The following is a 17,052-nucleotide window of genomic DNA, read 5'->3' on the forward strand; positions in this document are numbered from 1 at the left end:
AATTATTCACTGCGTGCATCAAGCAACAGGGTGGGGAACAAGAAAAGTAGTTTTAGTAAGTATAAACTAGCTAAAATAGTTCAAACAAGAGGAAGCTAGAGGGACACGGATTTTTTGCCAAAAATATCTATTAATTAGGCAGACAGAGAGGTAGCAGTTACATTTTCACAATGAACAGAAAAGATAAACCGAACATCTCAACAGCGAGCAAATGTGGTTTACAACAATTAAAGCAGATTAGAGCTCTGTTTTACTGAAAACATGAAGAGGAGAGTTCTTACCTCTTTCTCACAGTTGGAGTTGAGGGTGAGCATAGCCATGGGGCTGTTGGGTGCGCTGCTCCCCGTTCCAGGTGGCATGACATGGTCCCCAGGCTGGTTTGGACATGGCAAGCTCAGGGCTTGGTTGGCATGTTTATTTGCTAGAGTGGTAGAGAGGTACTGCTTTACCTGCTGCCGCTGGGCCTGCTGAATGTGGTACTTGGTTGGATTCTCAAGGTGAGTCTGCACCTGTACGACACAATTTAAAAAGGATAAAAGGATTTTATTGTTTTACAACAACACTGCAGCTGTTCTGGGTCTGAGCTATATATTTGTGACATAAGGACCAGCTATCTGACAAAAACCACAAACCTGTACAGCTCCAAGAAGTCCACAGTGCTTCACTAACTTGCATTTGATGGCAAGAAATCAGTTTACAATTTGGTCTTTCAACAACTGACTACCAGTACACCAAGAAGTTCCAGCTATTTTTCTACAACATGAGATTTCTCACTTAAGACCAACGCTTAGGTTTTCAGTTGATACAGATACTCCAGAACAGTCAGTTCTCAGTTCAGACCTTCAGCTATGTGACATTTCTCAGTAAAATATGGAGAAATGACTTGTACTGCAGGACTCATTTTACTTGTTGGTAGATAACAATTAAAATCAAGAAGTATGGATTGCTGTCCTTAATCCAGTGTCAAATAACAGAGATAAAAGGTCTGCTATTGGTGGTTTAGGATTTGAATGTTTGGGGATTTTTTTAATTAATGCCTTGGTTAAAATAAAAGAAGAAACAAAGACACCTTTTTCTGCCTACAGATTATTTATATCTCAGATATACAGCCTAAATCATATACAAATAAGACAGCCTGTTTATAAACACATCATGCAAATAAGATGCAAGAGAAGAAGTGTTTCAGTTCAGATCAATCACTGTCGTCAGCAACAGCTATTTTGGTATTTAAGATAAGCTTCTCAGTACTTAGGAATTTTTTACATACAAAATATGAAAATCCTCATACAGAACAACTGTTGCACATTCTAAATAAGCAAGAGAAGAAAGGCCATTTTTGTCCCCTTAAAAATTTTCCACCATATCCTGGAAATTCTTTGCTGCCTTTCATTGATCATTAACATTATCGGAAGCTAGAAATCAATACAAAATATGGCAATTATATAATAATATAATATAATATATAACTGCTGAGCAGTTATTTTGCTTTAAAACAGCTCAATCAAAGTGACTTTTGCTGTTATAAGTGACCATGCATGGCCCCCACTTATTGGCCTGAAAGAAATTAAATAAAGCCACCATGACAACCAGAGGAAAGGGGTTTCCTGTACGCTGTACACCTTCTTAGCAACCAGTTTTAAAACAAATTTCCAGTAACAACTCACCTGATAATGGTTATACTCAAGCATTTCCAGCATGCTACCTAGAGGCTGCAAGAGAAGCAACTGCAATATCCTTTGTCTGTACTACTCCAGTTTGAGGGATCCACATAGGAAAGCACAACAAACCCCAGAAGAGCAGAAGAAACTTGGTGGCCACTGCTCAGACTTTTAGAAACCTACGCTAATTAGCCATGCAAGTGGACAAACAGTTCACACAAGGCCTTTTCTTGGAAGTTATGCAAGTTTAAGTTAAGCTCTAAGTATTGGTATTTTTTTTTTCCCCTGGCTTTGATGTCATGCTTTTTCATAAATATAAAAGGACCTTTTAAGTGATGGACTATCAAAGTCAGATTGACAGTTCGCTCAAGGCTAATTCGCTATTCAGCTTTCGTTCCAGTCGTACTAACACACAATGGTAGTTTTCTTTAGAAGTAAGGTTAAAAGTTTTTAAGTACAGATAAGAAATAACTGAATAAATGCCCTATGAGCCTAACACATATTCCCTGGCAGTGGGTGCCCTGGATAAATCCACAGGGCTCTGCAGTGCTGTCCTCAGCTTCCCAGCACAACTCAGGACCTGCAGCAGAACGTGAAATGCTTGAAAAAGATCTACCCCATCCTCAGCTTCTCTGGTGTGCTTCAAAGCCATCAATTCTGTCTCAATCTAGACTTGCAAGAAGTTTTCCAATCCAGGAATGGCTGACAAAGGGCTAATGCATGTTCCAAGTGCACTTACCAGCACTTGGGCATAGCCCCTCCAGAACTTTTTCTTCCTATCCAACTCCCTGAAGAAGTCTGTACTCAAACACATACAAACTACCCAACTAGCATTATTTTCTGAAGTCTCAGCTCACAGGGAAGCACATAAAGATGGCATTTCTACTAAGTTTAATCTGCTTTGTTGCAACAGACAACGCTGTGCAATGATAAGTACAGCACTTACTTTGTCAGTCCCAAACTGCATTATCAATTTTCCTATCATCAGTGCTAAGAGCTACACTATCCAGGTAAGTCTATTTTTCACTAAATTTTCATCTTCCAAGTAGATGAAGTTGTCAGTAAACAGGTTATTTTTGTAACACTTCTCTTTGAATATGTTATTTTAAAACCAAGCCCTACCTGCCTGACACAATCTGCATGTTCCTTTTCCTCTGCAGGCATCAGGGACCTCTGCTGTTCTCCATCCCAGGATGGAGCAAAGTCTGTCCTCCCTGCATCCATCACCTGTCCACCCTTCACACTCCCAGGAGGGAGAGCAAGCAGAGTTCCAAGATCCACATCTCAACCCTGTATCACCAAATTCTACGTTATTTATAACATATACCAACACATTTAACTGAATCCACTATGTGTCAAGTTTGAAACACACGCTGCCTAATTGACAGGATTTTTGTCACAAACTTATTTCACAAGAACATACTCTCCCTGTGACTTTGTTGTGCTATCCTACATTAGAATATTTTATTTTGCTACTCAATTATTATTTTTTTTTTAAATGGCCTATGCTGCCCTCAGCATGCCATGGAAGATAAGTTCTGAGTTCACATGTCACAAGCTCACACAACTCCAGTAGTGAGCCAAAGAACACAGAGAATTGCCTTTTCTGTCATTAAGTTGCTCCAAAATGACACAAAGAAGATATTCAAAGACTAAACATTTCTTTAAATCCACAGCTGCTCAAACACACCTTCACATTCAAATAAAAGAACATAAAATCACCCTCAGCATGGAGGAGATGTGATGTAACAATTCCCACAAGGACAGGGGCTCTCACAGCACTTTACATGTGCTTTTCCTTGGACAGCTGTACCAGTCTGAACTGCTCCTGCCCTGGCTGAGTGTGAGGCCTGGCTACACAAAAGAAAATTGAGTTTGATTCTCTCTTTTGTCACTGGCTGCTCTCTTGAGTTGCCTTAAGAGTTCCATCATGGAAATCTGGTGGAGACTACCCCAATGAACTCCATGCTGTTTGCTGAGAATCTGTCTTTGGCCTAGAGCATCCTGTTCTGCACTCAACATCAAAGGCACCATAAATGTGCCTTCTTGGGCAAACATCCCACAGTGCCCCAGAGTCACCCTGTAGATCAGCCATAAAGCACTCTTCCTTTCTGACAAAATATCTCATGAGCAAAGAGCTGCAAAAAAACCCAAAACCCTACAATGAAATTCCACTGCCCTGAACTTGAAACCATGAATAAAAGCTTTGACTTGCGATCTAATTTTGGTTCTCAGCCCCTTCTAGCATTTTGGGTGAAGAATAGTTCTTGTTGTTCACCCAAATTCATGAGACACAAAGTGCAAGATGACAAATTATTGGTTTGGATACACTTCCTAAGAAATGTGACTGAATAAGGACATAAAAGGAAAAATAAACCCACTTGAAACCAAATCCTCTGGATCTCCATCCCTCTATGTCCAGTAATCTCAACCAAAGATTGATTTTGCTGCCCTGTTACTGAGTAAAACATTGGTTTTGGGGCATTTTAGTATTGACAAACAAGAAGTAATGTAAGAATTATTACTATATAATTATATATATCATTATATCTTGTTAATATTATATATTAATAAGAATTATTATTATCCACAGAACTTCAGAAATTAGCTAAGACAAGATGGCAAAAAAGCTAAATTTATCACAGCATAGTAACACAAGAATTTGGCTACAAGAGTAAAACACTTCCTTAGAAGTAGAGCCCCAAAACTGGTTCAGTTCCAGAAGAGCCTTCAATGCCAGCTCAGCAGCATTTCCACTGTCTCCATGGGCTGGCCCCAGCACCAGGCACTTCTGCACTCAGTCTCTCTGTCAGCCACTCAAGCTCCATCTGCTCTTGCCGTGCTGACACTGAGGAGCATCTCCTTTCTTCAGAGGAAGCACAGAGAAAGGCAGTAGAAAGAAATCAACTTGACTGCACCCAGTCAAGTTGATTTCTTGAGACTGTAACCAGCATAGGCCCCACAAGCTGGGATAGAAGAGTGTTGGATGGAGCCACCCTGATCACTCAGCACTCGTCCCTCACACTCTGGAATACCCTGGAGAACAACATGATCTGAAGCAGGGTAAAGGCTTTCTCATACCTACACTCATCTTGAAATCCGACTGCTAATTCCAGTGCATACATCCAGTTCAAGTATCTGAGTAACTGCCTGTTTTCTTCCACATTATGGAAAGAAGAGTAATAACCCATATAAATAGAGCAGATTTCCAAACCCTTGGCCCTGGCATCAATCAAACAAACATTTAATCAATGGCTTTCACTAGCTTTAAGCACACACACCACATCAGTGGGAATTTTAGGTGCATTTCAGATGACATTCTTCAAAATTATATTACACATCAGTGACAGAACCTCTGAGTAGACCCACACACTTCCTTCAGGTTCTGAAAGTAAAAATATTTCCCGTTAAGTGATCAGGGGCTCAGGAATTTAAACACAAAGCACAGCTGTGTGCTTAAGTACAAAGCACATGGTCAAGTAGTTCCTCTGCATGAAGCCAACACAAACAACTGAAACAATACTGCTGATACTTGCTCCTTCTGCCCAGTCTTGCTGGGACTCACTCAGACTTAATTCACTAACGACTTGCTAACGATGGCCAGAACTTGGAACAGTGCTGAACTGACCAAATTCCTTCTGGAGAAGCACCTAGGAGAGCTCACTTGGGCAGGCACAGGCCACAGCAGCCTAATGGCTTGGCAAATGTGTTTTGTACAGTGTAATCCAGAAACTAAACGGCTATCAATAAAAACTAACAGAGGACTTACGCCAGAATAAAATTATTTAATGAACTGTGGCATTACTATCACTCATCCTCTAGGAAAGCTTCAAGGTCATAGAGTCATAGAAATATTTAGGTTGGAAAAGACCTTTAAGACCATCAAGTTCAATCATAGCTGGAAGTCAATTCATTGCTGTAGGCTCCAGCTTTGAGTCACTGGTACATCTGGATGAAGGTAACCAGGCTCAGTTAGTTGGTCTGGGTTACTTACACTGTCCTGAATTTGTCCTTGCTCAGGTTTGATTTCTCTGCAATGGGTAACTTCTGGAACCAAGCACAAACCCAGCAGGTCTTGTACTGAGAGTATTTCTTGAAGGTGGAACACCAAGTATTGCCTTTTCCCATCTCAGTTACTATTTCAAATCACATCACCTTACTTGTCACATCTCCAAGTACTGCTGCTTTCAAAGCAAAGTTGAAGATGCCCCAAAATCCTCTGTGGTGCAACACAAGTGACCAAAGGCCATTACAATGCCAGCAGCTCCAGGCTGCCCCACAGTTCTGGCCCCCATGAGCTGGGAAGGAGCATATTCCTGTTCCCAAAACCAAACAGAAGGTTTTTCTCACCAAAAATATGCCTGAAGCTTCCTGTGACAGTAAAGCTGGAGCACTAAATGCTTTATTTAGGCAGGGACATACCAGAGATGTTCAGAGGACAGTAAAGCAAGGGGGAGGAAGACTCTTCTTCCCACCCCACTCCCCCTTTTTCTTTTTCTCTTTTTTTTAATTAAAAAGACCATTTGTTTCAAGCAAATTGCCTTAGGACTTACAGTTTACAATTACAAGTAAAATACTTTTGGGTCAGTTTTCTCAGTTCAATAGAACTTTTTGTTGCCTGGACAGCTAAATGTCATGGGATTTTTAAGGAAGGTTAAAATTCTGTGTCATTTAAAAATTAATGGTACCCAAAGAAAAACGATACAAAACCACATCCACTGATGTGTTCTGCAAGGGCTCCAGGCTTCAACTGTATCCACTGCACAACCATGCTTGTTAGCCATGCTAGTCCTGGGCTTGAAAGCTGCTTCAACCCATCACTTCAAAGTATAAACAACAGCAGGAGCAAGTTATTTTCTAGGACTGTGAATAAAAATAGGGAGTTGTATAAATAAGTGTCTGTTCTTTGTCGCTAGGGAAAAAAAAAACATTGAGGAGAATGGCATCTAAGAAAGATAATCAATTAATGCCACTTACAGTAAGAGTGATTTATTCTTCTGAAGTTTTCCAGTACAGGTTCAAGATTCTGTTAATCATATTCACCTCAGGTTGGTCACTAAGTCTGAAAATCCTAAAGACCATAAAACCCCTTCAATTAACGTCATTAAATATTGATCATGTGTTTCACTGCAATGCCAGGAAGCATCCTCCCACCATGAAACTTGGAGCAATCCAAATAACCAGCTAGACAATGGTTTAACTCATCCTCAAAGACATCTACTCACATGCTGCATTCAAACATTAAACAACAACATCACATTTTCCCCTCTACAGACGTCAGCGGCCTGAAGTAGCTTCACATGCAAAGTTCAGCCCTCTTGCTTTCTGAGATCTTCCCAGTCCTCCAAGATGGAACCTCATTCCCAATGTCATCAAAATTAAATTGATTGGGTTGTGATTCCCCATAGAGCCACTGTGAATTTAGTAATAGATAAACCTTTTCTGTAACTTCTCCAGCTGCCATTCTCCTCTTAATGCCAAGTTTTCTACACTACATTTGCTCCCCTTTCTTTTAGCCCATTACCCAGGAAAAATGGACAGAACAACATTGACCAGAAAGCCCAAGAGCAAGAAAAAGATGAAAAGTAAGATGTACTGACTGGGGAATTACAGTCATGGTGAGCTGATTCCATCATTTTATCTTAGGACACAGCAAACACAAGGAAACTACATCAGTTAGCACAACAAAGCTCTCTGGTCACCTAATTCACCCCAAACCCCTCTGAACTTGAAAACCAAAGCAGATAGGAGAAAGTTGCTTAAGGTCTGGCATCATGATTACAGTCTAAGTGGATCCAACACATGTCTTCAAGCACAAAGTCATGAAAAAGAAAAGGCACATTGTACAGGATTATCATCATTTACACAACCAGGGATTGTTTAGTCCATCACCAAAAATTCCTCTGCGTAATGTGACTTTTCATCCAAGGGAAAGCCATGAAGCAAACAAGAACAAAGTTTTTGTAGATTAGTATTTAAACACTGTGCTTTAGCTATAGAAGCATGACAACAGCATCTAAGGAAATTAAAGAGTTTAGGCAAATGTACTCATGGAGACAGGAATTGATGCAATTTGCAAGTTAGTGGCCTGTTTGCTGCCATTCTACAAGCGTGGCTTTCAGAATTAGGTCCTTTGAAGCCCTGCTACTTTTCTGCTAGGAAACCAGTATTTCAGCTGTTTACTTCCCAACACATACCCCTTAGTTTTTTATTTCATACAGTTTCTGAGAAGATACCAAAAAACACTGCAACATTTTAGGACAGACAAGCAACTGACTCCGTAAAATGCCAGGCACAAATATTTTGCAATGATTTTATCTACCCCACGTGCTTCAGGGTGTAAGTATTTTGATTTCACAGGCAACAACAGCAGCCACACAACTACATCTGACACACAAGTTTGAGTTATGGTACTACCATGGTGAAAAGCTTAATTCAAGCACCACATACCTAGGTTCACTTCTGCCACCCCTCTCTCTCTCAGAAGGAAGCAGAGCAGCACTTGCATCAGCACTAGAGGGTTTGAGATTACTCACTGTAGGACACCGATGACTGCTCCTCACAGAATTGTCAAAGATAGACATAAAGATGCTTCCAAAATCTCTTGCAAGACTTGGCATAGAGATGTGAATTCAAGAGGGAGCACAGTCATAGGACTGCAGCTATTTCAGCTGCCTGAAAGCCCAAAACCAGATCAGGCAGATGGTCTGAAGCCACCTATTCTGCCAGCTTCCCCTTGCAAAGCCTTCCATAGCCCAAGCACAATCCCCCACCCTTCCTACAGCCCAAGCAGCACCAATACAAGACTGACCAGACCACTCTAACACAGATCACTGCTGGCTCGAAAGAGTCACATTAGAGGGGTAAAAGAATTTGTCCAACCTTATCTTCCTTCGGGGGTTGCCAAGCAGAGCGTTAGCCAGGCCAGCTCGGAGCGGCAGTCACGCACTGGCAGCCTGGGCAGGACTGTCAGTGACATTTCCCAGAGGTGACTGACCCTGGCACTGCTCCAGCCCACAGTAACCCCTGCTAGACCTGAGGGACACAGCATGGCAGCTCCCAGGCCTCCGGTGCACTCTAAGACAGCTGCAAAAATGGGTGTTTTAATGACTTCACGGCATTTCCAACAGCTGAGAAGAGGTGCAGAATGCCCATCCCCTTTCCAGAAGGCCCTTGACAGGCCCAACTGCTGCTTAAACCACATCAACCTTCACATACATACAGGATTTGGAGATTCTGGGCCTATTTCTGAAGCCCAGACCCAAGAAAGCATGCACTATGCTATACACAAGGAGGAACATGAGTTTTCCCTCAGCTCCTGAGAAGCCCTGAGTGCACAGTTTCCACAAGGCAGAAGAGGCATCCTTCTCCACACCTGGTTTTGCTCAAGTTGTTCATCTATCACTCATTTGTCAATGTGAAGAACACAAACTGGACTGGGTAAAAATAATGGCACCTTTCATACAAAATGAATAATGGAGAAAACTGCAATCAGTTTTATAAAAGATGGTGGCTAAAGTAACCGGAGCTAAGCTTGAAAGAGTAGGAGAGACAGCACATGCTGACTTTTATTTAAAAGTCCTTATTATCACCTTCCTAGAGATGTAGTTACCCATGTGCAGAATGGCACAGGTTGTTTGCTTGTCCAAACTTTAAGAAATAAAATTCAAATAGCTTCAAGATTTTAATGCAGTAAATCTACTTTGTCCCTGCATTAACTTCTCTTAATGTGCCATGCAATACTGATTTCCAGAGGTGAAAATTAACTTAAAATCAGCTGTTTTGCCCAAACCATAAATAAAAAGTGTAAGAGTGGGAAAAGCACCCAATCTGTTGCCTTCATGAATCTTAAAACCTCATACCCTCAAACCTGGCCTCATTTGTCACTATAAGGTTTGTGAAGGGCTGCTCAAATACATAGCAAAAGGACACACACCTCTGCCAAGATAACTTCAAGTGCTGAGTGTAACTGCTGGCATTTTGGGGCTAAACAAGAAGGGAGTTTAATTCACAAGTCTTTCATATCCACAGCATTAGCCTCTGAGAATGAATTGGTGTTCAGAATATTGCCTGTGGGCTATGAAGTATTTATTTACAAAACTTCAACATTCAGCACTGAAACACAAGAGATGTAAAGACGGCACCAGATAAAAATCTACCAAACACCCAAATGCCACACACAGAAACAGTAGTATCCTTGTGTTTTTTAAATAAAAGCCATTTGTAAACTCAAATGCAACTCTTGGGTTATTACAAAAAAGAATCTCCTCTTTTTGGGGGCACAGTGTACATCAGCAGGACGTCACAGAATCGCTTGGGTTGAAGGAACCTTTAAAGGTCATCACGCCTGACCTCTACACCTTGCTGCTTACTTGCCCAAAGACATCTACACTTCTGACCTACTTGTCTGGAAAAGATCAAGTGAAAGACTGCTCCATTCATTGTTCACATAATTCCAGAGGACACGTTGGGTTGCTCTCAAGGTCACTTACACAGCACATACCAAGAGCACGCCACTAATCACGACCCCAGTGAGAAAATACAAACACACCAAACCAGTGCTTGCTGCAACAGCTTTCAACAGCAACTGGAAAGTTTTCCTACCAAAACTTTCAAAGAAACATACCAAAATATAAGTGAAAATAATTCTGAAACAATCATTAATTTTAACAAAGCACTTGGCAACACACTGCCTACAAGCACAAAGGACACTAATCCTGAAACACAACTGTTTGGAGGGGATCTGCTTTACAGCAAACACACAGAGCCACCAGAAGAAGCAAGAGAATGAAGATGGTGTTATTTCAAACCAGTTTTACACTGCTAACATGCCCTGAGCTTCTACATGTTACAGCTAATAAAGAATTAGAAGGACTTAGCTGGGCTCTATACCACTTTGCCTGCAGCTGATGATGCCTCATGTCAGCCCCAATATGGAAGGCTTGAATAAGCAGAAGAATAAAGCACTCCAGATACATCCATTTTATTCACACCACTAATATGATCATTAGACACAGACTAAAATAATAATAAATCGCTGACTTCACTTACATGAAGGAAATGCAAGCTGGCTTACCACTGAACTCCTTGGTTTTTATCCTTCTGCTCAACGAGCTGTGCTATTATTTATGACTGTATTAAAACCTACTGAGTTATAATAAAATAGTTTCAGTGCCTCAGAGTGCTTGATCATCATGTTTGCTAAGGTAAAATAATCCAAGTCACCTTCATGCAAACCCAACTAACTGGCTCTGATCTGAAGCATTCTGCTAAATACCAGAACAAGGATTTTTCTGAGGACTTTGGCAAGCCACAAAGGTGGGTCACTCCTTGTGTGGAGTAGCATGACACTGCTCTGGAGGAGAATTAGCCTGGGGGGCAAAACTGATGCCACACAGAACATTCAAACTGAAAGTCAACACTGTCAGGGTAACTTTTGAATGACGGTGACCCTTCCTTGGCAGTGGAGGGCTGAAGTCCAACACCTCCATTAAGCAACATCGCATCTTCTCTTTCCTGACATGTCACTCATGAAGTAGATGACAGAGAAGACATCACAGTAGCCACAGAAGATTAAAAGTAACAAGAGTAAGAAATTAAATTAGGACCTGGCCTCTGCACCCCATGATCTTATTCCCACAAGAGTCAGACAGTAGCTATCATCTGGCTCCCAGAAAGAAACAACAGCTCATTTATTAAACAAGGATCCTACAATTCAAGCCTTTAAGATCTCAAGCTTTACATGCATGGAGTCATGGCATCACAATCTATTTTGTACCTACAAAAACAAGATACTTCCCCTCGGCTGATTTTGTAACCTTCCCCACACCTGCCCCTCCACATCTTCCTGAGATGAGCTGTTGAAAACCTTCCTCCTCATGTTATTTCACATATGGCAGGCAAATAATTATTTACCCTGTGAAATGAGAAGCTGCTGTCCATATAAATGACACTCAATGAGGCCAAAGGATGGGGCACTGGTAGGACCATCAACTGAAGGAGTGAAATCTTTGACAAAACCCCAGTCAGCCGTCAGGAGCTCTCTTTATATTGCAGCTGCAATGAAGAACTGAACTCAGGTTCTTCAAGAGATATTGCACTAGTGTGTTCCTTATCACAAAAATTTTAGGACTGAAAAATAGGTTATATAAGGAGATAGTCTGAAATTCTGCCATGGTGTTTATCCAACATATGCAGAAAACCTTTCAGAGCAGGTTGTGAGCAGCATGTGAGCAAATATAAAACCTCCACCTTGCAAGGACTACAGGCTCTTCTTTCTCTCCTGTGTGAAGTCCTGTCAAGGTAAGGGTTAGTCCTCTTTCTGCAGGACTGGAAACACATTTTAATACATGACACCAAAAAAATTCCACCTTTCCAAACATCTTACAGAAAACTCTATTTAATGATTTCATCTGAACTTCAAAAAAGCACAAGCTATCGACTCACCAGGGGAGGCACATTCACAAAACACAAAGAGTGTGTGTTATCATTCCAGTTCTCCAAAGGTTAGCTGCAAATATGAAGCACCAAGAAATTCAGAAGTAACAGTTTGTCAGAAGATCAAAATGTCTTTTGAGAAAGAAATTCAGGGCCTCCAGGCTTGGTCTCAGAAGAATCCTATTTTAAACCGCACTTGACCCACACTACCATAACCCTTGAAGTGCTATTGCAAGAACAGCTTGATGTTCACAAGGGGAAACAGGCGAAGTATCCTTCCCTAAAGTTGTATTTATGCACAAAATCAGGCATCTCCTTTTAACACTGAAAAATACAAACATCATGGCACGTATTTCACAACATACCTCGCACCACTGATTGACAACACACACAAGGTTATAGCTGCTCGAGAAACTGTATGGGAACATAACAGAATTCAAGGCAAACAGATGCTGGAGTGAGGGATGTAATTGGAGACTAGATGGGGATTAACTAGATCTCAGCTCAAGACTTCTCCACCTCCCTTGCCCTTTTTTAAACCTCAAGTATAAACCCATTTTAGCATATCACTACTTTACAGGATGGAATAAATTTTTTTAGAGATCTAATTGCTTAAAAAATACAAATAAGCTCACACTATAGATATTATTTTCAATGAGGTTTGAAGAGATGAAAAGTGAAATCTTAAGATATTTTAACATCTGCTGGAGCCACGGAGATGCCAGTACAGCCACTATAGCCAACAACATGGTCTGAGCTGTGAACAGAACACTCTGATGCGTGTCAAGCTCTTGGTGCCAGACCAGCTCTAGTCTGCTCTCACAGACTGAACTCCCTAGAGTGGCTGAATAACATCAGGTCTCCTCATCTAATTTCCTCTGACAAGAATCTAATTAATGCTCATCAACAGCAGTGGGCAAAAATAAGCTAATATGGTAATACGTGTGAGCAACTGGGAATTGACTCTAAAATCGTGTTGCTGCTCCACACTAAAGGCAGAGTCAGCCCCAGAAGGTGCCAGGGCTGATGTCCAACTGCTTGTTCTTGCCCTGACACAGCAGCTCCCTGTGACACAGATACACCTGACACAGGTACAGATGTTTGCAGGACTACACCAACCCAGGCAATCAAAACCACTCAACTGATTTTTAAAAAGTCACCTTTCTATGGCAGGGGGGTTGGATTAGATGATGTTTAAGGTTCCTTCCAACCCAAGTCATTCTAGGATTCCATGACTGAGTAACAGCCAGAACTGCTTCTGATTTAGCCCATTAAGTTGCCTGTTGACTATATACAGTTGGCAGCAATAGCTGTCTGGGCATGTTTTCTGGAATTGCAGCTACCAGAGAAGAAAATGCAAAGCTGAACTATGTTCCTCTAACAGTTATCTGCCATTGTTCCCTGGGTCCAGTAGCAGTCAGCACATTCCTCACTCTGCATCCAAGGAGGAACATCCAGACTCTGTGCTCACATCATGCAGAGCCATCGAGACCCAACTCAGTCCTTGCAGCCTTTAACCCAAGCAGATAAACGGAATTAATGCATTTCCTTGGGGAAGGTGCAAGTTCAGAGAGAAGAGTTTTCTAAGGATAATCCTGCAGAAGCCCTGGCTGGAAGCTTTCTCCTCACATCTTAGATCAAGCACTGCAGGGAAAGGCAGAAGGCAATTTGGAACAGTGACCCACAGAGGAAGTGGCACTTTGCACAGAGTAACCACTGATTACATAAGCAGCACTCCAGAGGAGAAGGAATCACTTTTCTTCCCTCAAATAGCCAGTGTACAAAAAGGATAAATTCTTTTGAAAAGCCAAAGTAGCATGATTAAATAGTATTTTTCCTTTTACACAGCAAACCATACAGGGCTGAACCCTTAAGGAATATATGAACTTTCATGTGAATGGAGCCCATTAAGTGCCCTGCAATGAATGGTGCCTGTGGTTCAAAATTCATTTCCTTTTCGAAAGCAAAGAGCACGGAAGGCTTATGATTGCTACACACAACTGCTGACTCATTCAAGGTCATTTTATTCCCTCCCTAAACAAACTGTTTCTTTGAGACACAGGTATTTCAGCAAAGAAAGGTTTTGGTGGCAGTCAGGAAGTAGAACTCTGTAATAGACAAACTAATATATAGAAAAAACACTTTCAGACAGCTCAATGGACAAGTTTTCAATCACTAACTTATGATAATATAGATGGCTGCCACGGTTTTTTGAACATAAGTTTCATCTCAGAATTTTCTGTTTAAAAAGACAAAAATTAACTTAAAAGCACCATTACAATTAATTTTAAAATAGTTTCTGAAACATTAACATTGTTCAACAGAACAGCCCTACTTCACATGAGGCTGTAGCAGAAGTAACAGCATGTCTTTCTCCCCCAGTAAAAACAAGCTGCCTCCCCAAAACAGGTTTATCACTTAGGTGCTATCAGGACAGAGATGCTGGTTAAGGGCAATGACACTCTGGATCACTGATACTGGTAAACTGGAGTAAGTTCTTCCTGACAATATTACTTCCAGGGCTGCCCAAAAAGAAAATCCACAGGAGATTTCTGCCAGAAAAGAAATCCACACATCTATAGAAAAAACACAAGCAGAGAAGTCACAGCCTAAGGAAGTTAGAAGTCATCTTAAAGTACAGTGTGTTGCCTTCAGGTCCTTGGCATGAGCTTTATGAAGAGCTGAGAGAGGCAGACACGCTATCTGCTACACTTCAGCCTTCAAATGTCTTCAAGGAAGGGACTATTTTCCAAGAAGAGAATTTCCAGAAGTTGCTTGTTCATATTTTCCTCTGACAGAACAGAAAGATTTAATTCACGGCCAACCATTACGCCCACAAACTAAATTCTGATGGTTTCAACCAGGAACTTCTGAGTGACTTCTAGGAAGGCAGCCTGAAATACAGGCTTTGATTCACCTTGCTTAACATCCAAGTTTCCTCTCAGATTAATGGACCAGTTTTGATTGCAGGTCAGGATAACTTCAGGTGCCTGGCTGCCGCAGGTGGTGCCGGACACTCCGGATCTGCGGCACTGGGTGACCCACGGTGCTCCTGGTGAGCAGATCTGCCCCTCTCCACTGTCAGAAGGAGAGGATGGACACACAGATAGACACAAGGAGCACACTGTTCCAAGACAAAACCACCTCTTAGAAACTTTGGTTTCTTGAGAGCCACAAGACACGCTCCTGCTGATGTCAGTGTGTCTGCTGGGAGACGGGACACGGATTCCAGCCAGGTCAGTAACACCAACACCATCAGAAACCAGGGACCCTCAGAAGAGGTGCCCAAAACCAGCTGATGCCTTCTGTGCTCTGCAAGCCACCTTTATTCAGAAACACACTCATATTTGTTACTGTTTCCACAAGAGCATCAAATACTTCTCCAAATGATTTTTCTTTCACTAGCTGACATTTTCTACAAAATCCAGGATTTGTAGGACAAAGCAGGAAGGGGATAGAATCTAACACAGAATAATTGTATCTCACATAGCTTCAAGGATTGGGGATGTTCAATGGAAAACACTGTCTTTTAACCTTTTTTCAATATTCTAGTCTTCCCTTCTGAAAGAGTTTATTACTTCTTCTGGACACCAGTAGCAGATTTATTTAAAACAGGCAGCCTGCCTTAGTTGTTGAAATCAATAACTATCACATAGAGCATTTTACCTGATTAATGGCTCAAAGGCACATCTGGGAAAATAAAATACAGTAACACAACCAAACAATATGATTAGAATAATGTGTCAAAACAGGCTTAACACCTGAGTATTCGCCTTCATCAGTTAGGAACAGTCTAGAATGATGAATTCCCTGAGAGCTTTCCCAAGGAATATACAGTCTTGGAAACCGTAATGCCATCTGCTGAGAAATTATGGAAGTGCAGCACCATGGATTACTGTTTAATTATTGTAACATTTACGTGGAAGTGCCTGCTGCTGGGGATCAACTCAAAAACAATCTGTTTGCACTATATAACTTACACAAAAACTTTCAAACTGACTGGAACTTCAACTACTGATATTCAATAAGTCTAGGACACAAAGTCACAGAGGTCCATAATAAATATTGTTCCAGTATGTTATAATAGTATGATGTGTAAACCCCAAGCTATTAATTTGGCATGGACATTCTAACTTTACAAAACCTGGTACTAGAGTTTTGTATAAACAAGTAGGTAACTGGCATCCAATGGCAGAACTTCAAGTGACAACCTGCAGGGTTGAGCTGTTACCCCAATACCCCAGAGGACTCCCTGCAACCTTCAGGAGCAAGTTATTTTCATCATTGGTGACAAAAGAATCACTGGCAAAATTGTATTTCCACAGAGGCTATCACATTTAATTTCTTATTTTACTAATCTGCCAAACATATAAAAGCAGACACATAGTTTTGCTGGGTCTCAGAAGCACTATCGAACTCAAGATCCCCCAGAATATGCACTTCCCCAGGAGATGGAAAAGAGATGGATGGAAGACCAGCAGGAGGTTGTTCTTTCTGATTTGCACTGAAACACTATATCAAATTCTGCTCCAAATGATACTGAGGGGTTCTATGTTCAGAAAGTCTTACAGAGGATTCCATCAGCAGAAGGCCAGCACTGCCTGCTTTTCCTCTAGACCACAACAGTTTCAGAAGTGTTGCAACCTAAGACTGACATTAATTATTAAAGGAAGATTTACAGTAAGTTCATTCTTTAATTCAGGCAGACTGACCCAACCAGATCCACTGGCCAGCAACTGTTGCTGTAACAAACTCCAAGTGGAAACTGGGATGGACACTGTCTCCCAGACAGTGCAAAGACAGCAGCGCTGATCCAGGGGTACCCTGATCCTCTCCTTTGATTTCCAAGTAATGCTATTCCCATCTATGAAGAAAAAGACAGACTGATGCATGGTTTCCTAAGTAAATACAAATTTGATGAGTTCTGTCCTCAGCTTGGGGAAAATTACCACAACAA

General features: G+C 41.3%; 1 protein-coding gene across 13 annotated transcripts in view; it reads right to left on the minus strand.

The window, feature by feature from the left end:
* Positions 1-17,052, minus strand: part of MITF (melanocyte inducing transcription factor) — a 101,583-nt gene that overhangs the window by 19,122 nt on the left and 65,409 nt on the right. For all 13 annotated transcript variants that reach the window (XM_086845258.1, XM_086845255.1, XM_086845257.1 and 10 more), the window contains one exon: positions 282-509. In XM_086845258.1, the coding sequence (XP_086701384.1) occupies positions 282-509 (228 nt within the window). The remainder of the gene's footprint in view (positions 1-281; positions 510-17,052) is intronic.

The sequence above is a fragment of the Cyanistes caeruleus genome, chromosome 11, assembly GCF_971803275.1.
Source record: "Cyanistes caeruleus chromosome 11, bCyaCae1.hap1.1, whole genome shotgun sequence".
NCBI lineage: Eukaryota > Metazoa > Chordata > Aves > Passeriformes > Paridae > Cyanistes > Cyanistes caeruleus.